Source organism: Garra rufa, chromosome 20, assembly GCF_049309525.1.
Source record: "Garra rufa chromosome 20, GarRuf1.0, whole genome shotgun sequence".
In the NCBI taxonomy this organism is placed as follows: Eukaryota; Metazoa; Chordata; class Actinopteri; order Cypriniformes; family Cyprinidae; genus Garra; species Garra rufa.
Window position 1 is genome coordinate 31,267,360 of NC_133380.1, and position 25,672 is coordinate 31,293,031.

Below are 25,672 nucleotides of genomic sequence, written 5' to 3' on the forward strand. Positions count from 1 at the left end.
ATATTTGTTTCACTTAGTACTGCCCTTCAGAAGCTACAGAAGATACTTACATGTTTTCCAGAAGAAAAAAAATAAGTTAAATTTACCCTGATCTTCAAATTTAAAAAGTTCTCAATGCACCGTGTTTCCACTGAAGCATCAGTGAGCATTTGAACCTTCTGTAATAGTTGCATATATGAGTCCTTCAGTTGTCCTCATTTTGGTAAAATAATTAACATTTTGCATATTCTGCAAGGTGTATGTAAACTTTTGACTTCAACTGTATGTGTACTCTTGTGAGAATATGCTTAAACTCAAACAGATCTCCATACAGTTAACAGTATTTGACTGGAGTTTCACCACAGGCATCACTGTATTAACAATTCATTTGAAGTCTGGTGACATTTTGGGCCTTTAATTAATTTGCCAGCAACTCATGTACAGTGTGTACAGACTCCTCTCAAGTTCATCAGCATAAAAATGCATATGGTTCACGTTCATGTGTTAAAACATAAAAACATCTCGTTCTGTTCCTCAGTTTAATTATTCTTCATGTTTAACAGCATGGAATGTGTTTAAAACATACAGCAGAACGGAACACAAGTATCTGCCTCATACACCAAATAACTTACGGTATTACCATACAAACACATAACAGTAAATCAATTCATTGGCATTTCAAAACATGAATGAAATGATCTGATCTAGAGGGAAATGACCAATGACAGTCACATCTCCTAATGAAGACACATCAGAATTAGGAATATGACACAAAACAACAATGAATTTAAAGGCACTTTTGTTGTTTCAAGTTTTTAAAAAAGCTGCATCAACTATATTGCTTGTTATTCTGCTCATAAACTGTTGTTAGTTCTGTCAAAATGCGGCAGCAAATCTGTTGACAAATTTAAGGATGCACCTAAACTAAATGAACAGCCAATAACAGAATCTTTGAAATGAAAAAATGAATTTTTCCATGGTAGTGTGCACAAACTGTTAGACAAACAGCAGTTTCAGCCCCTCAGATACACAAGTTGACCAGTGTCTAATGTGGTTTTCGCATTTAATGCTTTTTGTACTGTTGCTTCAATAAAATAAATATTAATTTCTTTTTCAGGTATTAAAACATGTTTTAGGGTGAAAATGGCGGGTTAATATTCCTACGGCTCATAAAAATACTTCATCGGCTTATTCATGGTAACAAAAGCAGCTCAAACAAATCTTTAAATGACTGTTCAAATCATCTAGTCTGCCATTCATCAGCAAATGAGTCATTACTAAGTTAGTGAATCATAAACTATGTATTTCATGTTTACTGTTAAATAATATTGACTTCACTGATTGTACACAGACAGTTCTGTGTACTTCCTGTAAGGAATCATTTTAAACACATATTTCCACAATTGTTGTAGTAAATAAGTTATTTGAGGAGCACAGTAGATCTACACTATACTATCAGTTCTACCAGACCTACAATAGTAGATCTATAAACTGTGGCAAAGCAAAGAGCCACGGATCAGGAACTGATGCAAGGAAACAAAGAAAATAGAGACAAATATTTGGATTGTACTGTTTGTTACAGTAAGGACGTTCCTCACATTAGAACAAACAAGCGTTCATTCTTTGGATGTGATCACATGTTTGGTTCAGGAATCAAACTCTGGCTGTTCATCCACAAGCACAGCAGGTGGAAACTGAACCGAACCTCTGAAATCCAGACGAGAGACGCCGAGAGCAATCAAGCAGTGCCACACCTGAGGAGACACACACAAATATTAAAGTATTTCTTATTCATCCAGGTTTGAGCCAAAATGAACACAACTTGAACAATGACAGAACTTGAACATGGATGTCTTTGGGTGAAACAGAGAGATGGCTCACCAGGTACAAGACAAAGCTGAGATAGGCGATGCAGAGGAAGGCAGAGAAGACGTAGAGGACGGTGTTGTTGAGGGCTGTCACATACACCACCACAAAGTACATGTTGATGGCGCACACCACCATGATGACCAGGCCTCCACCAATTTTCCATATGCTGCAAACACAAAACCATTATCCACTGCTGAGCACAGTTCATGAATATATATAACCATAGACTGTGACAGCAGCGTTTATTTGTTTTACACTGCAGCACCACCTACCGGAAACATCGGATGCTGCATCAGCTTCAAAACTCAAAACAAAACAAACCCCATGTTGTCATGAAGAAACTGTGTAGGATTCATTATGTTTAACACATTGACCGAATTAAGTTGAATTAATTATTTGTAGATTTGAAGACTGCTGAGCAATATCACAAAGATTTCTGAAAAAAAATGATGATGAAGTCTATACAGTGCTGACTAAAACTGTTTTATCATTGCAGGTTCACATTCATTTTTTTTATCCACTAACTGTCTGAAGCATGATGATGCAAACGGAATATGGCTTTTCCTCACTGTTTTTTCATCATCTCACGTCATGAGCAATGCATGGGCATTTTTTGGGTTATTTCGCAGATATTAATTTATATTTTAACTAAAGTAGCCTACCCTGTACAGACTGTGACACATAAATGTGGACATTGAAGCATTTCAGGTTTTTCTGATGCAACAGAAATATCAACCAGAAATTTAACTAGATAAAAAAGTTTGACAAGAAAAATTATGTTTTTAGCATGATTAGCAAGTTGTTAGCCTGTTTCTAGCATGACAGCATGTTGCCAACATGATTAACAAGTTGCTAACAAGTTTCTAACATGATTAGTATGTTGTTAAAATGTTTCTAACATGATTGGCAAGTTGCTAACATGTTTCTAGCACTATTAGCAAGTTTGTTAGCATGTTTCTACATGATTAACACGTTGTTCTAGCATGATTAGCAAGTTGCTAGCCCATTTCTAGCATGATAAACATGTTGCTAGCCCGTTTCTAGTGTGATAAACATGTTGTTAACATGATTAACATGTCACTAGCTTGACTTGGAAGTTACTAGCATGTTGTTAGCATGATTAACAAGTTGCTAGCATGCTTCTAGCATGATTAGCATGTTGTTAGCATGCTTCTAGTATGACTAGCATGTTGTTAGCATGCTTCTAGCATGATTAGCAAGTTGCTAGCTAGTTTCTAGTATGATTAAAAAGTTGCATGTTAACATGTTTCTAACATGATTTGCAAGTTGTTAGCATGTTTCAGCATGAATAACAAGTTGCTAACATTTTTCTAACATGATTAACAAGTTGCTAACATGATTCTAGCATGATTAGCAAGTTGCTAGCCCATTTCTAGCATGATAAACATGTTGCTAGCCCGTTTCTAGTGTGATAAACTTGTTAACATGATTAACATGTCACTAGCTTGACTTGGAAATTACTAGCATGTTGTTAGCATGATTAGCAAGTTGCTAGCATGCTTATAGCATGATTAGCATGTTGTTAGCATGCTTCTAACATGATTAGCAAGTTGCTAGCCAGTTTCTAGTATGATTAAAAAGTTGCGTGTTGTTAACATGTTTCTAACATGATTTGCAAGTTGTTAGCATGTTTCAACATGAATAACAAGTTGCTAGCATGTTGCTAGCATTTTTCTAACATGATTAGCAAGTTGCTAGTATGTTTCTAGCATGATTAGCAGGTTGTTAACATGTTTCTTACATGATTAGCAAATTGCAAGCATGTTTCTAACATGATTGGCAAGTTGCTAGCATGATTAACAAGTTGCTAACTTGTTTCTAGCATGATTAGTGATTGTGACATTGCACAAACAAAACGTTTTCCCGAATATCAACACGATTCCAATGTGACACTGATTTTATACAAACCTTAAAATTAAGTGACTTACATTTTAGACACAATATTGACTTTTTTCTCAATTTTGTTATTGAAAATAGTTCCAATCAAAGCCACAGCAAAACTGTTGTTTGTCTCCGTGTAACAAAATGTTGTTTCTTACTGATTGAATCAATGTTTTGAATAAACTGAGTGAGTGAATGATGCAGTAACCTAGGGCTGGGCGATTAATCGAAGGCGATTGTCATGAGCATTTTGTCAATAAAGCCGGTTCTTTGATTAGCCGTAAATCTCCAGCACCTGTTTTGAGATGGTGCAGCATGTAGTACACAGAGCCGTAGTTCACTTAGAAGCTACGCCTAATCGTGTTCATAATCGAAATCGATTTAATCGAACGATTATAAAATCGAAAAGAAATCGTTTGCGATTATGAGAGCTGTTTGCGTAGCTTCTTAGTGAACTACGGCGCTGTGTAAAAAATGGTGCTACATCTCAAAGCACGTGAAAATACCACATTTAATAATATTTTTACTTCAAACTTACTTCATAACATCAGCCAAGTGTTTAAAATGAATCCGTCTGTGAAATTATGTGGCTTCTTACACATAATAACGCACATAACATAGTTCATAATATTCTAAGCAGTGATTAACGCATTGCATTATAAGTATACATTATTCTAATGAAAATAACAATAATACGAACTTCAGTAAACCATATATTGTCATAGTAGTGTTTATGAGTCATGTTGAATGAATGTAAGCAGTTAAATCTTCCGTTTATTTAGTTGCTGCTATAGATATTCTCTAGGTTTCTCCTTCAGGTGTTTTTGGCGTTTCTGAGAGACAGAGCGCCCTCTGGCCTTCGGATGAAGATTTACAGCTGATCACAGATCACATAGAAATAGATATCACAGATCACCGTGCTTCACTAAAAGATACGCATGACAATCGGAGCTTCCGATTAATCTCGATTACGATTTCATTTCGATTAATTGACCAGCCCTACAGTAACCCATTCATAAAAGACAATCATTTGCCTCGTTTCTTAATGAATCAACCATTTGAACGAATCGGCTGAATGAAGGACTAAATGACTCACTCGTTCAAACAGTCTTTTGCCACCACCTACTGGTGGTTTGGTTTTATATTAAAAAGTATCATTGCATTTTTTCAAACATTTCTTATTTGTGACCCTGGACTAAAGGGTAATTTTAGAGTTAAATATAGTATGAACTCTTATACTCACAGTCCGTTGGCAAAATCATGCATCAGTGACGTCAGGCTGGTGAATGTCAATATGGGGATCAGAGCGAACGGCAGCTGTTCAACACACAAATCATGAGTTCAGAAGATCTGCTGGACTTCAGCTGAAGCTCTACTGTGTCATACTTGTCACACGTGTACCTGCATGCTCTGCAGCACGTTTAGGAAGTCGTTCATGCCGGTGAGATGCTGGACGTCCTCAAAGACGGCCACCAGGAGAGTGGGGAATATGGCGATGGAGCGCGTCAACAGCACACGAGCGAAGCGGGACCAGCGCAGGTTCAGGAAACCCTGGAAGAGCCAAAGTGGGACAGGTTTCAAACATGCTCAAACATCACGGCATTCAATAAACCTAACGTTTTGGAGATCCACATACCTCCATCACAAACTGACCCGAGTAGGTTCCTGTCATGGTTGAACTCTGTCCAGCAGCGAGGATCCCAATGGCCCAAATGTACAGTGCAGCCGGGCCAAAAAAACAGCCCAAAACCACACCCTTCAAGCACAAAAGCAACTGTTTTATTCATCCACAAACACACAAAGTTCATAAAAAACGACTAATATTTGATTGAATATAACTTTGCTGTGATGGTTTTAATCAAAGTGCTTTAAAAGCCCATATTTGAATGAATTATATTTTGACCAACAGGTGGCGCTGTTACCAAACTCCTCCAATCATGGGATACATAGAGTTTTTATATTTATGCACCTGGGATATGCTTTTATCCAGTGACTTACATTGTGTTTAAGGTACACATGTATATGACAGAGCTAGAGCCATTTGAAGGCGATAGAGTCAGCAGAGTTGATTTTGAGAAAAATCGAGAATGAACTCATTTTTATGAAAACCTCGAATTTTGACCAAAACTGACATTTTCACTTCTTTTGCCTGTAGCTCAAAATTAGACAGTGCGTATTCTGACTCAAAATTATTTTGTAAAATTATTTTAAACAATCCAGCATGAAGCGTTTGTTTGTGTCATACCCCTTTGTAGATGTCGACCTCAAGTGTTTCATTGTTGGTTGGAAACAGATCACTGTGAGGACTTCCTGTTTTATTACACTGCTGACTCTGAAGAGATAGCAATGGAATGCTTAGATAAACGGCAGTTATACATTTATAAATGAATTCAAATGTGAAACACATTGTATAAGGAAGTAGAAACACAATTGCTCACCACTTCCATGTTGGTCTTGCCATAAAAGGCTTGTGCAAAGACGGCCACCACAAACACATTGATGAGGAACGAGACAAAGAGAGCGATCGTGGCCTCGATAAAGTAGTACTTGTTGGCCTCCTTCACCTCCTTCTTGTTTGATCGGTTTATGTCTCGTGACTGAAGCAAAGAAAAAAAGATCACAGCAAAACAATCATGCATCTCTGAGCAACAGCGGTGTTTCGTTACTGAATGATTCAGCGTTTCTGAATTAATCATTTAAGTTAATGATTCAGTGGTCCATTCATAAAAACAGGCACTTGCTTCATTCTTGAATGCATCAGCTGTCTTAATGAATCTTTTGAAGGCACGACTCAATGACTCATTCATTTAGTCACTTGCTGCCACCTATTGGTGGTTTACTTTCATATTTAAAAGCAGCTTATCTTTGCATTTTTCCAATAGTTTTTATTTTTATATATTACAAAAAAAAATATTTTAAACACCAAGCTCATAACATTATTTATACTGCTGCAATTTTGCAATGTAAATGCTTTCATGCTACATTTTAGCTTCATAAAAAATGTGTAAATGCATCCACTTCAGCTGCTTCTGTTTCTTCTGCAGTGAAAAGATTTGTTTTGTTAATACTGATTTGCTTTGATTGGTAACAGCCCTATAGTGTCTTATTAAATTAAGTGAAATTAATAAAATATAAGAAATTAAAAATGAAAGATGACGCATACGTTTAATACGGTTAGGGAAAAATGCCCTTTAAATATAGGCAAAAAAAAAAGACCTTGAAATCTATTTAAATACATTTTAGTACTCAGTAACTTTAGTCATATAAAACGTAATTTCCCAACAACAAAATTGTGGCCAGTGAAAATGCTGAGTGGCTAGTAATTATGGAAAATTATGGTGAGCAAAAAAGTTAATGTCAAGCTCTGGTTATACATGTGATGTGACTAACCTTCACAAGAGCAGAATGTAGATAGATGTTATGAGGCATAATAACGGCTCCCACGATCCCGACGGCCTGCTCCAGCTGCGCGGGGCCACAGCCGCTGCAGTACGGCACAAACATGCCCTTCAGCACCTCGCCCTGATTTGGAGCCACACGCACGTACTGCAAACAACCAGAACAAAATGATACATCACACACCACATGCTTAAACATTCGTCTACTAAAAACATGCTGCAGGTTTACCGAACCTCGTAACCAAAGCTGACAGCCATGATGGTGATGAGGAACCCAAAGAAGGCCTCCAGCTTCCTCAGACCTGAAGAAAACAAACATTTAGAGTGCAGGCATGATACAAGTTGGAGTGATCGTTCTCATGTTCCTTCAGTGCTGACGTACCATACTTGTCCAAAAACAGGAACACAAAAGTGTCAATGATGGTTATTAACACTCCAGCCCACAGAGGAATCCTGCAGAAGAACATCAACCATTAACAAGATTAATGAAATTTTCTACACATCCTCAGTCAATTCAAAACATTAAATCCCACAATTACTGATAGCAACAAATATACTGAAAATTCACAGTGTGCAGAGCTGTTTTTAAAGGAAAAACTGGGTTAGTGTTCTTTAATATCTTGTATTTTTTGAGGATTTTACGGTACTAATTTATATTTAGGGAATAGTTAAGATCCATTTATTACATGTTAACCACTTTTTGAGCATAGACCAGAAAATTAGATTTCCCGCTTAAACTGCTATAAACCCTGAATGCTTTGAAGCACATTTTGGAACATTCTGAAACAAAGCTACAGAAGTTAAAGATTATTTTTGACGAAAAATGTATAAAAATACTATTTAAAAATTTTAAATGACATCTATGTTTCACAAAACATGTTTTTACTCTAAAGCGCAAGAAAATCAATGTCGAAATGTTTCGTCAATAGAGCCAAAATGTTTCAAGAATAGAGCCGAAATGTTTAGAGAATAGAGTCTCTTCAACTTTATTTTCGGAACACTCCCACTTTATTCTCGGAACACTCCCACTCTATTCTCGGAACACTCTGACTTCAATCTAATAATTTAAACTTTATTCTCGGAACACGCCCACTTTATTCTAATAATTTCAACTTTATTCTCGGAACACTTCGACTTCATTCGCGGCACACTCCCACTTTATTCAAATAATTTCGACTTTATTCTCGGAACACGCCCACTTTATTCTCGGAACACTTCGACTTTATTCTCGGAACACTCCCACTTTATTCTTATAATTTCGACTTTATTCTCGAACACTCCGACTTCATTCTAATAATTTCAACTTTATTCTTGGAACACGCCCACTTTAATCGCGGAACACTCCGACTTCATTCGCGGAACACTCCCACTTTATTCAAATAATTTCAACTTTATTCTCGGAACACGCCCACTTTATTCTCGGAACACTTCGACTTTATTCTCGGAACACTCCCACTTTATTCTTATAATTTCGACTTTATTCTCGAACACTCCGACTTCATTCTAATAATTTCAACTTTATTCACGGAACACGCCCACTTTAATCGCGGAACACTCCGACTTCATTCGCGGAACACTCCCACTTTATTCAAATAATTTCAACTTTATTCTCGGAACACGCCCACTTTATTCTCGGAACACTACGACTTTATTCTCGGAACACTCCCACTTTATTCTTATAATTTCGACTTTATTCTCGAACACTCCGACTTCATTCTAATAATTTTAACTTTATTCACGGAACACGCCCACTTTATTCGCGGAACACTCCGACTTTATTCTCGTAAAGTATTTCAACTTTATTCTTGTAATATTTCGACTTTTAATATTTTTGGCTTCGTAATCTTGTTTTTTTGTTATTTTTCATTGTGGCACTAAAACACCGATGTAGGGCGTAGTACCAAACGTTTCCACCACATAAAATTGGTTTCCCATTAATCAACGCGATTATTTAATGGCAAAAAAAGCAAGCCTTAAAGGTGGTAATTTGCGCTGGTCATTATGGAAATGATCTGGCTGCGCCAGTGTTTTTTAATGTGCACATTATTAGTAAATAACACACAGAATTTTCCCCTCCCATCTACACCTCTATGGATTGCGCTCTAATGATAATTTGCCCTGTTTAGAAAATCTTGCCCCAAATGTCTAAAGTAGTAACGCAACCCAATTGTTTCTCTACATCCATAAAAAAACACAGGGTTTCCACAAAATCTGATAATCCTGATAAATACATGATAGCAACTGAATATGTGACAGGATCCTTTTAAAAGCAGTCTTTACCCACTGAACCCTGTTACAGCTGGTGCCATATACATCAGCACTAAAAACAGTCATCAGTCTGTTACAGAGGTATTTTCTGCAGTAATCAACAGAGGCTGATGTTTATTGGACACAGATCAGTGGTTGAACAGCTGCTAACTGCCCTCACAGCTGAAGCAAACATGAAGTAAATCCAATCTCTGCGAATGTGAGATAACCTACCTGCCGACCGACAGTAGATTGAGGGCGATGGCACAGCCGATGACCTCCTGCATGTCAGAGCCGATGATGGCCAGCTCCACCATCAGCCACAGGATGATACGTGGCACCTGCACACCACAGCAACACCGAACATGTCATAACACAGTGCCTTCAGTTACAAATACACATCTCAACTTCTCCATGCAGCTCTCAGTTTTCAAAAAGCAGAAGACATGTGCTGGTATTTGGCATTGTGATGTATCGCGGTACTGAACATGCATGATATTGATGTAGCCCAGTACCTGTGTGACTCCTCATTGACATAGACAATGCAGTTTTGTTTATGCACATGAAAATGCAAATTCATTCTCTGACAGTAAATGATGCCTAGAAAAATACTCAGATTACACCTGCAAACAAAACAAGACTGACTGCTCTACTTTCCGTTTTTGGTCACAGAGATGAAAGCAAGTCAAACAGAATTTACATGACTTCAAACAGCCTTTCAGTTTTTTGCATCAATTTTGGTGTTTATCAAACAACGCCAAATACTTTAAGTAAAAAACCAAATACATTTTTGCATTTTAATCTGGACTAAAGCATGTCAAATAAGATATCTTATGTGTTCTGATTCCTTATTGTTGTGTTCATTTGCACGTTAATTTGTTTGTAACATTTGTTTGCTGTGAATATTATATTATATAAGGTTGCATTTACTTAATCAAAAAAACAGTAAAATTGTGAAATATCATTACAACTGGAAATAAATGTTTTCTATGTGAATATATAGTCAAATGTATTTGATTTCTGTGATCAAAGGTGAATTTTTCACAATGTTACTGTTTTTATTGCATTTTTGATCAAATTATTGCAGTCTTGGTGAGCAGAAGATTTCTTTTTAAAATCATTACAAAATCTTAATTATTTCAAATTTTTGAATAGTAACGTGTAAAATTATTTATTTAAACTCATTGTGTCAGTCTGGCTGATGGGCTCACCGTTGGGTAATGTCGGTTGCAGACCTCGGCCAAATGCATCCCTGTCACAACGCCGAGTCGAGCGGCCAGCCGCTGTAGCAGGAGCCCGATGATGGTGGCACCCAGCAGAACCCATAGCAGCTATAGGACAAACACACAGGCATGAGGAAGTGCATGCAGAGACTCCAGATCTCACACACACCTCACGCTGACTCACACGTGTCCTCAAGCCCACGGGACCACAGGACACAACTCTGTGCTCTTGACACAAACTTAATCAATCTCTATTGCTTTTTGACTAAACCTTCTGAGCACAGAAATACATAAATCAAGAGTTTATGATTAAAACAAGAACAAATATCTGCCAATGTGCTCAGAAAGATCTACTTAATAAAATAAAAAAAAAACTACATTTCATTCCCCATTTACTGATAATTGTTTTTGTTTTAATCATAAACTCAACTTAATTTTTCAAGATGTCATTTTACAGTTTAATGTTTAAATATTTTTATTGAATAAAAAAAAACACCCCTATTGTATTAGGTATGCACCAGATCAAAACAACAAAATTACATACTAATTACATATTTTTTCACCATTGCATATACTATATAGCCAATTTTGTCTTGCTTTTCAAAGAAAAAAATCCATTACAAAACAACTATTTAAAAATATTTAACACTATTCAATTTTTAACATTCTTGTAGACATTATAGCCTACCAACAAAGCACAATTTAACTTAAAATTAATAGGTTAGTAGAATAACATTCTCTGACCATTTTAAAGACCCCCTTCTTGAATCAGGCATGTGTTTTAATGTACAAATAAATGCAGCCTTGCGGAGCAAAGGACAATGTTATAATAAATGTATTAATAGAGGTGTTGTAATGATTGTTATTGTTGTTACTTTTTTATTTTATTTTACAGAACAACAGTAAAATTACAATACTAACATTTATAAATGCTGACTTTTATTTTGGCGGAAACCCGCAAGAAGACTTCAGAACTACTTAAGTTTTTTAAAGAATTAAAAGTCAGTGTAAACATTCTGAAAGAAGTACATTATGCATTTCTGATTTATGCCATGCCTGTTGTGATGAAATGATTTATGCATCATTTATTCATAAAGGTACTTTACGCTGCATTGAAGATTGACATTTTGATCAGTTCATCTTCCCTGAAATGATCTCATGATCATTGTGTTGCTACAGAAAGGGGAATCTTATTATTTGGTAACAGACTGCTTTTTTTAACATTTCACAATCCAAAGGACTAAAAGCATCGTTAATGGAGCCATTCAGGAACAGATTCATTCAAAGAAATCAGAATTGGCAGCAGAATCATTTGATTCTTTATCATTTCTGTCTGTAGTTGAGCCTGTGATGAGTGTATATTCACATACAAACTGCGTAAAGTAGGCAACATTAGAAATGGCCATAGTGTCGCTCAGATTTGAAAGGCAAAGTGCAGATGCTGTCCATAAAAATTGTACTCACCTTGAAACCAGCTTTAGCCCCAGACTGAAGATCTGACTCTATGTTCCCAGGGTCCAGATACGCGATGCTCATCAGAAAACCCGGGCCCGTGAAGGCCCAGAGTTTACGAAAGCTAAACAGCTACAGAGAGGAAGAGCGATAAGCGTCAACATCTTAACCAAAGAGTTATCCGCTAGCATCCACACATTCAACAGCAGCTGCTTGTCTGGAAGTACAGGATCTGAAATCTGGACTTGAGCTGGAGGATGTTATGTGTGGAAGGGAAATGTGGTCATTCATTATTTTATCTCCTGAGCCATGAGGTCACATGCAGACAAAACAAATTTTTTCACATTGACATTTCTCACATTATCAGTTTATTTGCTATAGTTTAGAAAATGGTCATTAAATATGACAAGAACTCAGAACGAATTAATCTTGATAATGTCTGATAACTTGGATAAAAAGGTATGTAATGAATTAGGCTGAATAGCTGTCAGGTGTTAAATTTAAGTACACAATTAGATAACACAAATTTAGGTCAACCAATTACCAATCAATGCTTAAATGTTTTTTTCTTTAATTGCTAATGCAATCTTACTAATCCACAGACTGAACAAAATTAAGCAAAACATGGTCAGGTCAAAGTATCTGAATAATTTTTGGTCCAAATCTTTATCAATTTTACTGGTAGTCCACTGTATGAAGAATGCTTGGGTATAATATGTCACAGTTTACTTTACTTTGCTAACCTCACTTACATAAATTAACTATAGTGTCCTGCACCCACTAGTAAAAAAAAACTGTATATTGGCTGTTAAGTATGAATGAAAATGGGTTTGAGTCTTCCTGTGCTTTCACTTCTCCACTATCCTAATACATACAAAAGTCACTGAACAGGGGCACAGGGTTACACGGTTGTTATTGTATCCTCTGAAGGTCACATAAGTGAGATGTCAACATTGTTTTTGCAACATTTTCCATTTGTCTATTTTTCCACTTGTCTCTTCCTCATTTAATCTTGAGGAAATGAAGACTCATCTTGTTTTTGAACTAATTCTTGAATTAGAATGTAACCATTATAAACATCACAACCTGAAAAAAATGCTTTGTTTTCTTACGCATCAACTTTTACTCACATGTGACTGATAACGACTCTTGACTGCGAGGCAGTGCAGTTTTATGAGACTTACAATCATGTTTGTTTCCTGACAAATTCCTGCACATGATTAAAGGTCATTTAATATGGCAAGATGCCTGCAGAATGTGTTTGATCATTAAATCAAGATGTTGTTTTGAAGTAATGTGAAAGTAATTTCACGGCCAAACACAGTGCAATACTGCTGCAGTAATACCACCCTAGTTTTGTAGTTCACCCAAAAAATTGCTGTAAATGTCCATTTAAGACAGATGAGTTTGTTCCTTCATCAGATTTAGAGAAATGTAGCATTCCATTACTTGCTCACCAATGGATGCTTTGCAATGAATGGGTGCCGTCAGAATGAGAGTCCAAACATCTGGTTCTTGATCTATGCCTATATATCTCCTGATTCAGAACTTTAAAACATTTTAATGATGGATTTGTTGCTTTCAAAAATGCAGCCTTTGGCTACAAAAGATGTTAACTGATGGACTGGAGTTGTGTGGATTACTTGTGAAATATTGTGACGTTTTTACCAGCTGTTTGGACTCTCATTCTGACAGCACCCATTCACTGCAGAGCACCTACTGGTGATGGAGTGAAATATTTCTCCAAATCTGATGAAGAAACATACTCATCTATAGGGCTGCAACTAACGATTATTTTAATAATCGATTAATCTGTCGATTATTTTTTCGATTAATCGATGAATCGGATAAAAAAAAAACAAGGGATTTACAACCCTTTATTCAAAAACAGAACTAAAATCTTTAGAAAGTGCACGAACATGTTGCTCCTTGAACTGTTATAATAATAATAATAAAATAAAAATGGACTAACACAAAAAACATACACATGTATGCTTTACATCTGCCAAATATATAGACTAAATAAACTAAAATTACTATCCGTCAAGACAGCGGCTTGCTGTGGTGTACATGCTGCATTTCCCATCAAGAAGCCTCTCAAATTAAATTCCTCAGTGAGCATTAAAAAAGTCATGTGACTTTGCACGCTGGAACGGGACAACTTGACTAACTTTCTGCTACATTCATTCTGCCATGGCGGTGTTTAGTGTCCTGCCATCAGCAGCGACCAGCTGGAAGAGTTCCGCATTCAAATGCATGCAAAACTGGCCTCAAAGCCCCAGCAAAAGTAATTACCATGAATGTGTCAAGGCAAAAATTAAGAAAATATTCGAATTACTTATTAATAAACTAGTATTTTCTGATTCAGTGTTGCAAAGATGAAATTGACGATCCTGCCATCTGCTCATTAATGCCTAATGCATCTTTATGGATTAGCTAATGAAAGATTTTTCTTTTCGATTTTAATTATTTCGTTTTATAGTAAAATAATAATTTAAAGCTTTCTATAGATATTGTGTTTGTGAGGCAATTACCTGGGTTTCGGTTAATTATTGTGAAGCGCTCCTGTTTAAACCAAAGATATCAAGCGTATTCTGTTTGTTTTCTTTAAGAGCACATTTTGTTGATACTGTTAGTGCACACAAACTAAGGTAGACCCTTTACAGTTCCGGCCCGGGTGGTAAATTACTCTTACCTTTATGAGCAAAAAAGAAATTCCACATTGCACTGGCGTCTCCATGCGCTGCAAAGCGCGCTTCTCTCCGCACAAATTTTGGATTTATATTGATTGAATGATTAAACTAATATTGTGATATGTTTTAAGTTTTTTATATCAATGGATTTTAATTTAAATCGCGATGAATTAAGCAGGCTTTTGATCTGTCTGCCGCTGTTTGCTAGGTATAACTTTAAAAAACAAAAACTTGAATTTAACAAACAAAAAGTGTTCCAAATATATCTCTAAATTAACTTTATAAACTAAAGGAACGAAAATAAATGTAATCACTTTGCTATTAAAATCAGCAGCTGTGTAATGAGGAAGAGAAAGAGAAAAAAAGACAGTCGGACTGGAAATTCAGTCGGCCAAAAATTGATGAGCTGTCAGACATTTTTACAAGGAATGTTTGTTTAATAACCTATATAATATTCTTAGGCTACTTTCTTAATTAAATATATTATTTCTTTGATTTATTTTAGCGTTTTTAGGCTGCTTGTTAGCTGACTGAAGTGTAGGCTATATATAAAAAAACAACGTGCCACCGTCACAGCCCTATTCAAAACTGAGACGATTTCACCTCAGCAGAGCTCCTCTTTCTCCTTACGGTTGTGGTATGTTTTCGAAACATTCGACAGTGTTACAAAAACTATAGAAGTAGTTTTCTCCATCTCCACTATCCAACGACCCGTACACCAGCTGTTTTGCGATCGAGCATTGGCTGCTGTGAAAGTACGCTAGCCAAAGTAGGGTTAAATATCAAACATGTTTGATATAAATCGGGGCAGCATATATATATATAATGTAGAAACGGTGCTTTATGCTCAAATGTTCCAGTTTTGCGCATAAGTTAAATTCGCATTTTTGGATGGAAACACAGCTTATGAGGTGCCGAACTCTGCTGGCATCAGTGCGGGAGAGAGACCGAATGTGTCCACTCCGCTCTGCGCTCAATTTTTTTTTAAATATATATATAATAACAACCAAATGTCTCTGCGTCGCGCGACACAACGAATCGATTATGAAATTCGTTGCCAACGCTTTTAGTAATCGATTTTTATCGATTTTATCGATTCGTTGTTGCAGCCCTACTCATCTACATCATGGACAGTGATGGGAATAACGGCGTTATGAATAAATGGCATTACTTTTTTGGTAACAAGTAATCAAACAAATTACCGTTTACCTGTTACAACGCTATTACCGTTACTGACAATAAAATGCAGTGTTACTATAATTGAGCTCGCGGAAGCGGTTTTCATCTGAGTAGGCTCTCTCTCAGCCATAGAACTTGCAAAGCTGTGCATCGCATTGTGTTGCGTTCTTCTTCTGAGGTAAATTCTGGCTTATTCCACTTAGCGCGTCTTCTTCCAGAAACGAAAAGTAACCGAGATAACCTGGATGAATGTTCATGTTTGTTTACGGAGGTGATGTGGGCATTTACCTACATGTTAGCGCATCTCGCATGGATGTTTAAAGTTTGAAAAGCGAAGCTGCTCATGGCTCACGTTGGTATTATATGGATTACTTAATCAGAGGATATTTGTTTTCAAGCCTTCTATACACATATTTCTCATGTCTGTGAGGCAGGTATTTGCTAAAATTCAGGTTGTTTCATTTACTTGTCTGTGAAGAGAGGTGACGGCTGTTTTACAAAAGCACATAGTTTTGTTGTTATTATGCCTACACAAAAATAAAAGTAGATCCTTTGCAGTTTCAAACAATATTTTATTCTTATCTGTATAATCAAAAATTAGTATTTTTAGTTATTTTCGCGGTCATCAAGAAAAAAAACAAGACAGGCCGCACAAGTGCAGTCTTCGACCCCAAAGGGTTACTGCGGGATGTTTTTCATGTCTGTGGGTTGAAGCAACCCCAATAACATGATTTAGTGTAAATTAGTGTACAATGTTTTATTCATTTAATATTGGGGCATCCAAGTTCTTTGACATATTTGAATTTCTTTTTTTAAAGTAACACAATAGTTACATTCCCTGGTAATTAGTTACTTTTATAATGATGTAACTCAGTTGGGAACATAGTAACATGGCCTAAACTGATCTTGGATGACCTGAGGGTGAGCTAGGTTTGGGTTTAATTAAACCAAACGATTTAATTTATTAAGTGAGGAGAGTGAGTCAAGCTGACTGACAAAAAGAGTGAGGTAAGAAAGACAAGACAAGGGCAGAAGAAACAAAATGCAAAAGCGCCTGTTTGGCAATATTTTGGATTTTGAAAAGATGTTGTCTTTTGAATGTTTTTTTTTTTTTTAAACATTAGTTTCTTAATTATTTGGTTCCACAGTGTTTGCTGCTTTTTACTTTATTTAAACTTTGCATATTTTATTTATTTTGTTTAACATTAACATTTATGCTATGCCTCCAAGCTTTCTTATTCGTTTTATGTTTCTTATTTATTTGGTTCTACAGTGTTTGTTGATTTTCAGTTTTGTATACCTAGGCTTTGTGTAGCCTAAATAATTTCTTATTTTATATTAGGTATATAGGTCGGTGTATTTTTATTCGTTTCGGTAATAAATGTTCTGAGTTTGACGTTGTATTGTGTTGTTGCTTGAATTAAATCCATGACGAATTCCCTTTTACAATCTACCTAAAAACGAGAAAAAAAAAATAAAAAAATCGAGGAAAACCCAAGCGAACAATTGCTTGACAACGAATTGGCAATAATTTGAAAGTGAAAGTAAAATGCGCACAGCGCTTTTACAAGCTTTTTAAAAGAGAAGGAAAGGGAAGAAAATAGGGAAAACTCAAACAAACGAACCTGTTTTGGGCTTACTTTTTCAATGAAATAAATGTTTTTGTTATTACACAGAGATTAAAGTACAGAAAAAAAGTACCGTTGGGTACCGATACCCGTACTGTACCCAATCCTAGAGTAAGCACATTTACAGCATTTTTCAGTTTTGTATGAACCATTTCTTTAAACATGGACTTGTCTAGATGTTCAACACTGAAGTAAAATGAGCAAAAAACTATACGTATACAACTGATATTTTATGGTCATTGGCTATAAAAAAAAAAACTCAAATTAAACATATCAAAATATAAACGGAGCAAATATTGGTAGTATTGTTCAATAAAATGGGAGCAACAGATTTGTTCAGTCGTTCCGTTGTACCTTAGTTACATCTTCATCAGGGATGGGAACCTTCTCCTCAAAGTAGGTGGAGATGGGCTCCTGCTGCGGGCCAGGAGACGCTGGGCTGTAGAGGTCAGCCTCCTGTGAGCTGCTCTCTGAAACACAATACACATCACCTTCATTACCTGCACTTCAGCCACCATTACAACACACATCAGATAGAGACACTAAGCTGGAGAGCTTTCGCAAGAGTGTGAAGCACAGGGCAGCAGTTCAGAGGGACAGAACCATGTGATGGAGAAACGCTCACACTTTAGTCACATGAGCCTGGAGGAGTCTCTTATACAGAAACTCTAATTAAAACCGCAACATCCTGGGACAGTTAACAACTCATTAAACTCATTTATGAGTGGGAGATATGGGATCTCCTGTAATTTAACTATAGTCAACATTTTCATCCATGACTAACATTATCATCAAATCCAAAAGTGCCAAGGATCTGATAATTTCCTTTAGGGCTGTGCAGAACCAGCAGAGACAAACCGAGTCAGTGAGTTCAACAGAGAATATGACACATCATAAACATGGATAGGTCATCGTGAGCATATTAAAACACGAGGAAACGACGGCAATAAACTCCAAAGTGACTTCCTCTGAGTGTTACGACAGCCAATTATGAAAGGAGTTTTTCCACATACAAGCACTTTCACACATTTAATTACAGTAAGATAGGAATGAGCAAAAATGCATGATCTACTAGTCAGTGTCAAGAAGCCTAAGAAGCTAAATTGGGTTTTTATTGACCACAAGCCATCAAAAAATATGGGTTCATCTGTAGTAAAGAGTCATATGTGACCCTGGACCACAAAACCAGTCATAAGTAGAACGAGTATATTTGTAGACATAGCCAAAAATAAACGTATCGATTTTTTTAATGCCAAAAATCATTAGGATATTAAGTAAACATCATGTTGCATTGAAATATCTTGTAATTTTCCTACCTTCAACATATCAAAACTTTATTTTTGATTAGTAATATGCATTGCTAAGAACTTCATTTGGACAACGTTAAAAGGCGAATTTCTCAATATTTAGATTTTTGTGCACCCTCAGATTTCAGATTTTCAAACAGTTGTATCACGGCCAGATATTATCGTATTCTAACAAACCATGAATCAATGGAAAGCTCATTTCTGACTGTTTTTTGTGGCCCAGGGTCACATATAAACATGATCATATGTGAAGACAGAAGACGTGTTTGATGCGACGCACGTCTCACCTTCCAGCACGGCGTCCCCATCCCGTTCAGTCTTCATGAGCTCCACGAGTGTCTCTGTGAGTCTGAAAGACAGAAAACACAAAGATGAGCAGAGATCACTGACAAAAAAAAAAAAAAAAAAAACACGCTTACAGACTATCATCTGGACTGAAGTTATACTCAAAGAAAACAATAAATGTTAGATATGCCAAAAAAGATGTCCACTAACAAACGTACTTACCTATTTTTGCACATTCTCTGTGCATTTAATTTTTTATTGCTGTCTCAGATTCACTGTATACAGTTATACATTATTTGCACTAATGCAGGTTGACTTGTTTTAATTATTTCTCTTTTTATTCTTTATAAACTGTATAATAAAATATATTTTACAATCTGTTGAGCAGGCAAGATATACATTTAACTGCAGGTTGTATTATTTATATAACTGTGCATGTGACAAATGAAAAAATCTTGAATCCTGACGATTAAAAATGTTTGACCACTTCATGAATAATCAGATGCGTGTGACAAAAAATATTTATGATTTTAATTCATGAATTTTATGATGAAACTTTACCAAAAATACTAATTTGTGACACTGGACCACAAAACAAGTCACATATACATACATAATCTGAAAGCTGAATAAATAAGTTTTCCATTGATGTATGGTATGGTTTTTTAAATCCCTTTTAAAGTTTTAAAGTCTTTAAAGTTGTCCAAATGAAGTTCTTAGCAAAGCATATTACGAATTAGAAATTAAGTTTTGATATATTTATGGTAGGAAATGTACAAAATATCTTAATGGAACATGATCTTTATTTAATATCCTAATGATTTTTTGGCATAAAAGAAAAATTTATCATTTTGACCCATACCATGTATTTTTGGCTATTGCTACAAATATACCCGTGCTACTTGATTAAAACTGATTTTATGGTCCAGGGACACATTAGTTAATGCATTAGCTAACATAAACTAACAATGATCAATATATTTTACAGCATTTATAAATCTTTGTTCATTTAAGTTAATATAAAAACAAATGCTCACTGTGTGTTTGTCAGTTCAGTGGATTAATAAATGCTGTAGAAGACTGTCATTTATTAGTTAAAATTAACCAACAATGAAAAATACAAGCAATAAAGCCCTTGTAGAAACTCTTGTTAACCATTAAAAATAGTTCAATCTTTCATTTCATACTATATTTTCCCCCATGTAAAGTAATGAAATCAACGCCCAGACATGCGTCTTAGGTGCACCTTATGGTTTTCCCATCAGAAGCACTAATTAGAGCATTAACTGAAGTCATTTGACATAAACACAGGCTTCGCAGAGGAAACCTCACACGATCAGACCACACATACAGCAAAGAAAGACGAAAATCTACACCTACATGCAGCAACGTGAATGACCATTATTATATGAGCTGTATGTGTGTGAAAGCAAAGACTACTTACAGCCAAACCCAAGACAAAATCACTAATCCAAAGCGAGATGAAGACTGGCACTGTGGTTCAAAGTGTGTGCTTTCATTCAACTGATCTGTGGTGTAGGATCGTGGGGAAACTGAGGAAGTGCTCGTGACCTCGGCTGCTTTAATCTGTAAAAGGCAGTAAGAAACCTCTCTGATAAGTCTAACGGCACAGAACACGCCCAGATTCACATTCACACACGCAGCCAATAACTTAAGACAGAGCAAACACGTTCCAGTTCATCCGGCCTTCAGTTTGGGAACAACTTTCTCTAATAAAATCTGACATTACAATCCAGTTTTATAGGAACAGGAACATAAGGTATATTTTTTATTTTACAATGACAAACACCTCAGGAAGGGTTTATTAAGTTTGCAGTGATAAAGACATCACAATAATCCACAGGACTGCAGTCCATCAATTAACATGTTGTGAAACCAAAAGCTGCATGTTTGTAAGAAACAAATCCTTCATTATGTTTTTAACTTCAAACCGTTGCTTCCAGCTAAAATATGACTCCAAAACACTTTCTCCAGTGAGAAAGTCCATTTCCTGTTGTCCTCTCACGTCAAAATCCACCCACGTGTGCTTAGAAATGTTTTGGATTGTTTTAGCTTGTAAACAGTGCTTGATCTGTGCAGATTTCTCTCCTAAATAAGATCAGACGACTTTTTCCCTGCACTAACTTCTGCAGTATTTCTCACAGCGAATGCCATTCAGGGTTCCGACTTTTTAAGGGAGAAGTTTACTTACAGAACAAAAATTCACAGATAATTCACTCACCCCCTTGTCATCCAAGATGTCATGTCTTTCTTTCTTTAGTCATAAAGAAATTATGTTTTTAGAGGAAAACACTGCAGGATTTCTCTCCATATAGCGGACTTCAATTACGCCTGCGAGTTTAAACTTCAAAATTTAAATGCAAATGTTTCAATGCAGCTTCAAAGGACTCTAAACGATCCCAGCCGAGGAAGAAGGGTCTTACAATTTATATACTTTTTAACCTCAAATGCTCATCTTGTCTAGCTTTGCTTGAACTCTGTGTATTTCAGTTCAAGACAGTTAGGGTATGTTGGACAAAAACTCCCACCTCTGCCAAGTCTTCAGGAATTTGCCCCTGGCTCTGATGTCTCCATAGTGGTTAAACATAGGATATAATTTTTTTTTTGTAAATCTAATTGCCAGTCTTTGGTCTCCTTAACCTATTATTTGCTCCAGAGCAAATAGCTTTGGCTGAGGGCAAAGTCTAATAACTTTATATTTTGATATAACTTTAATATTGTATATCAGAGCGCTGCCTTTGTACTTATGACTGAATTGCTTCGCAACTGATGGCTCTTGTTTATTTAATATTATGATTGTCGGCACCGATAGCCTTGTAGGCGGTGCGTCGACATGCAGTGCAGCTGCGCTTCGGGCGTCCCGTGTTCGAGTCATGGCTCGTGATCCTTCCTTACTACGGTCTCAATACTGTCCTATCAATAAAAGGCAAAAACGCCAAAAAATAAATCTTAAAAGAAATAAAGAAATAAAAATAAAAATTATGATTCATTATATAATATATTTATAAACAATAGTAGTATTTAAAAAAAATATTTGTCACTGAAAAAACGATGTGTGTTCATGATGGTGATTTTAGTTAAGTTGTTAAGATTATTTTCATGAGTGCATCAGCAGTAAAAACATTTATTTTGAAAGAGAGTGAAACAGGGCTGTTAACTAGTAAGTTGTTTTCTCAACACCTTGTAAGATGCACCAACAAATGCACTGAGCAGGGCTGTCTTTGAAAATCACTCTTAAAGTCCCCCTGAAATCAAAATTAAAGTTTTTTGGCTTTTAGTATGAATATATTAGCCTTAAGATTATCTATAGTCTAGTGTGCTTCAAAACAACGACAAAATTCGCGTTTACAAGATATGGGCATTCAAAACTTACAGTCTCGTCACTTCCGCCAATATGAATCAAGGATTTGGATGATATCACCGTGCACTTCAGTTTCTCATCAAACGTTCTGTCCAATCAAATGCTCTCTAGAGTCCGTAGTGTCCCGCCCCCTACACAGAGACGCGGAGCAGATCATAAGCGCTCATATGTGCGGTCGGCATGTATTAAACTACACAGCCTCAGCATGATAATGATCACTATTTCGTTTTAGCAAGTTTCATATTGAATTTGTGGGGTAATTTATTAGTCTGTGGCGGTCATAAGCTTACAAATGCGGCTTTACCGAGCTCAACGGCTCTGGCCCGAGCAGATAGAAATGGAACGCTATTGGCTATTCAAAATAAATGGGCGGGGCTGGGCGATATGTTTTTATAAGAATTAATGTGTTTTGCAGTGAGGTTTTCTTAAGTTAATATTTTGTAGTTTTCTTGTCTTTTGCAGTTTACTTCAGTTAAGAGACACAGTTCGTTCTGGGAATGTTTTGTCTGTCTGTTTCAGGGTTATCTGTCGGCAGGAAACCAGTTGAGTGCGGCTGCACTATCTTCCTCTCTTCCTTATAGTTGCCCTGGATCATCTGTAATTTTCCTTCCCATATGTAGAAGTATTTGCTTAAATGATATGTGAACCCCCGCCTACATGAAGGCTTGTAAGGGTGCTGTATAAAAGATGGGACTGCCCCATCTTCTTTGGTAGATAACAATAAACCAACTTGTATTAGACTTTGGTGTGTTGTTGTCTATCCCAAGCGCTTGTTGCTGATCCACTCGACAGACCTGAGAAACTGCAGTGACCCAGAAACGAGGTTCTAACAATTTGGTGACCGCGACGTGATGTCTCTGATCAGGTAAGATGAAGTATAGTTTGTCTACCTGATTAGTTACATTATTGTTCGTGTTGTGAGTAGATACGATGAAGTATAGTTTGTCTATCTAGATATTGCGCAGACCAGATACGATGAAGTATAGTTTGTCTATCTGAAGGCTGCCGCAAATACATTGCGAGGACCAGGTAAGGCGAAGTATAGTTTGCCTATCTGAAGGCCGCCACAATATTCTCAGCAAAACTGAGAGAGCGCGCTGAAATAAATTAAAAGCAAAAGTGTGGGTCACGAGTTTCGGTCTGTCCAGTGGTGAGGTGAATATCTGTATATATTATCTGTATATATTATCTATATATCTATCATGGGAGCCACCTATCCTAAACCAAATCCTGGCGAAACGACCAAAGCGACTCAATTTACAAACAAACTCTATCCAGTCTGTTTTCACATTCTCGCCATGCGCGCCGCCGCCTTATCCTGTACCCGCGCCTGTCGTGCCCGCGCTTACTTCCGCAGCTCGCCGCGCGCCCCCAGCAGCGCCCGTCGAGAAAATAAATGAAGCTCATTTATGGATAACAAAACGACAGGGCCACATAGAGATAACTCCGCCGTCCGTCTCGACTTTGAAAGACATTTTGAGCATGTTACCAGAAGTGGACAAACCATTACACTTCGTGGAAATCTTGATAAAATTGTCGTGGCACAGCCATTTCACTGGCGCAGATTATAAGTTTATAATAATGTCAAAAATGTGTAATAAGTCTGATGAGACGCGTCTGCTCGAGGCTGTTCCCTGCCTAAAACCAGAAAATTATCGACCTAAGTGTGTGTGTCCAACATACTGATAAAGAGTCTTGCCTGGCTAAGACAACCTTGAAGATAGATAAAGCCTCTATGTGTGTGTGTGTCAGTCTCTATCTGCACTCAGTCGCTGTCTGCACTCCATCGAGAGTGTTGAAGCTGACTTCTGCTGATGAAACTGCAAACTATTTTCTTCAGTAAACAACAGCATCTTGTTGAAACACTTATTGAGGCCTCTTGTCTACCTTGCTCGTTAGCTATAGTAAAAACAAAGGGTCACTCGAATTTATACACAGATGAGGCTACAGTAAGTGTAACTCACTGGCTGACTTAAATGCAAAAAGGGCTGCTCAAGAGGGGCCTCCAAGCCCCCATGTTAATGTAGCTGTAGTGTCAACCTCAAAAATGACGTCGTCACTAATTCCAGATGTTGACCTTGTCGCTGTTCAGAAAGCAGCCAGTGAATCTGACCGTCAATTCTGGTCAGTTTTTTCTGCGTCTCAGGGACCTGATGACCTCTGGCGTGACAAGGAGGGTCGACTGTGTTTACCTACGTCTGTTTTACCGTTTCTCGTCCGCGAATTTTATGGTATCACTCATCGCGGCCGAAGAGGGGTACTAGATACAATGCGAGGTCTATTTTGCGTCGACCAATTACCGCAAACGGTTAATGACATTCTTGACAGATGTTTAATTTGCGCTAAAAATAATATAAGCAAACCTCCAGCAAAACATCAACACCTGCCGAGGCCTAACCAACCGTTTACTGAGTAGCAGGTTGATTTCACACACATGCCCAAGAGGGGACCTTTTAAATACCTCTTGGTGCTTGTGGACAAATTTTCTAAGTGGGTAGAAGCTTTTCCATGTGCAAAGGAAAATGCAAATGTTGTAGTGCAGTTTTTAACCAAAGAAATCACACCCAGATATGGTATCCCGGTATCGATAGATTCCGATAAGGGCACACCTTTCACATCAAAAGTAACGCAGCAATTGGCGAAAGAGTTACAAATTGATTGGCGACTACATATACCCTTCCATCCTCAAAGCTCAGCTTTCGTTGAGAGGAAGAATAGGACCATTAAACAAAAAATAAGAAAAGCAATGATCAGTATGAATACATCTGATTGGACAAGGGTCCTTCCAATTGTCTTAGCAGACCTAAGAATGATGCCTCAGCCAAATTTAGACAACTTATCACCCTATGAGGTGGTGATGGGCCTTTCCCCATCCCTTGGCGCCACGGAATGGTAGGGATAGGTGTGATGTTAACTGATCATATGTCTGAGTACTCTGTAGGCCTAATAGAAAAATTAACTGAGTTCTGGGAAAGGGTTAACATGAAACACCCTGAGATCCCTAAAGCTAACTCACACCCCTTTGAAGTGGGCAATCAAGTATTGATAAAGAAACTAAAAACCGGGGGCCTCAATGACTCTCTGTATGATGGGCCTACAGAGATACTAGCTGTGACCAGAACTGCTGT

The 25,672-nt window shown here is 37.0% G+C and overlaps 1 protein-coding gene across 1 annotated transcript in view; it reads right to left on the reverse strand.

The window, feature by feature from the left end:
* Nucleotides 1–378: 378 nt before the first annotated feature.
* slc11a2 (solute carrier family 11 member 2) overlaps nucleotides 379–25,672 on the reverse strand; it is a 30,833-nt gene continuing 5,539 nt past the window's right edge. Inside the window, exons 2-16 of the mRNA XM_073825612.1 lie at nucleotides 19,165–19,226; nucleotides 17,925–18,040; nucleotides 12,083–12,202; nucleotides 10,607–10,726; nucleotides 9,630–9,736; nucleotides 7,531–7,601; nucleotides 7,383–7,450; nucleotides 7,141–7,296; nucleotides 6,189–6,347; nucleotides 5,996–6,082; nucleotides 5,387–5,506; nucleotides 5,152–5,301; nucleotides 4,994–5,067; nucleotides 1,861–2,014; nucleotides 379–1,733 (exon numbers count right to left, since the gene is read on the reverse strand). Coding sequence (XP_073681713.1) covers nucleotides 1,626–1,733; nucleotides 1,861–2,014; nucleotides 4,994–5,067; nucleotides 5,152–5,301; nucleotides 5,387–5,506; nucleotides 5,996–6,082; nucleotides 6,189–6,347; nucleotides 7,141–7,296; nucleotides 7,383–7,450; nucleotides 7,531–7,601; nucleotides 9,630–9,736; nucleotides 10,607–10,726; nucleotides 12,083–12,202; nucleotides 17,925–18,040; nucleotides 19,165–19,201 — 1,647 coding nt within the window. The 5' untranslated portion in view covers nucleotides 19,202–19,226 and the 3' untranslated portion in view covers nucleotides 379–1,625. The remainder of the gene's footprint in view (nucleotides 1,734–1,860; nucleotides 2,015–4,993; nucleotides 5,068–5,151; nucleotides 5,302–5,386; nucleotides 5,507–5,995; nucleotides 6,083–6,188; nucleotides 6,348–7,140; nucleotides 7,297–7,382; nucleotides 7,451–7,530; nucleotides 7,602–9,629; nucleotides 9,737–10,606; nucleotides 10,727–12,082; nucleotides 12,203–17,924; nucleotides 18,041–19,164; nucleotides 19,227–25,672) is intronic.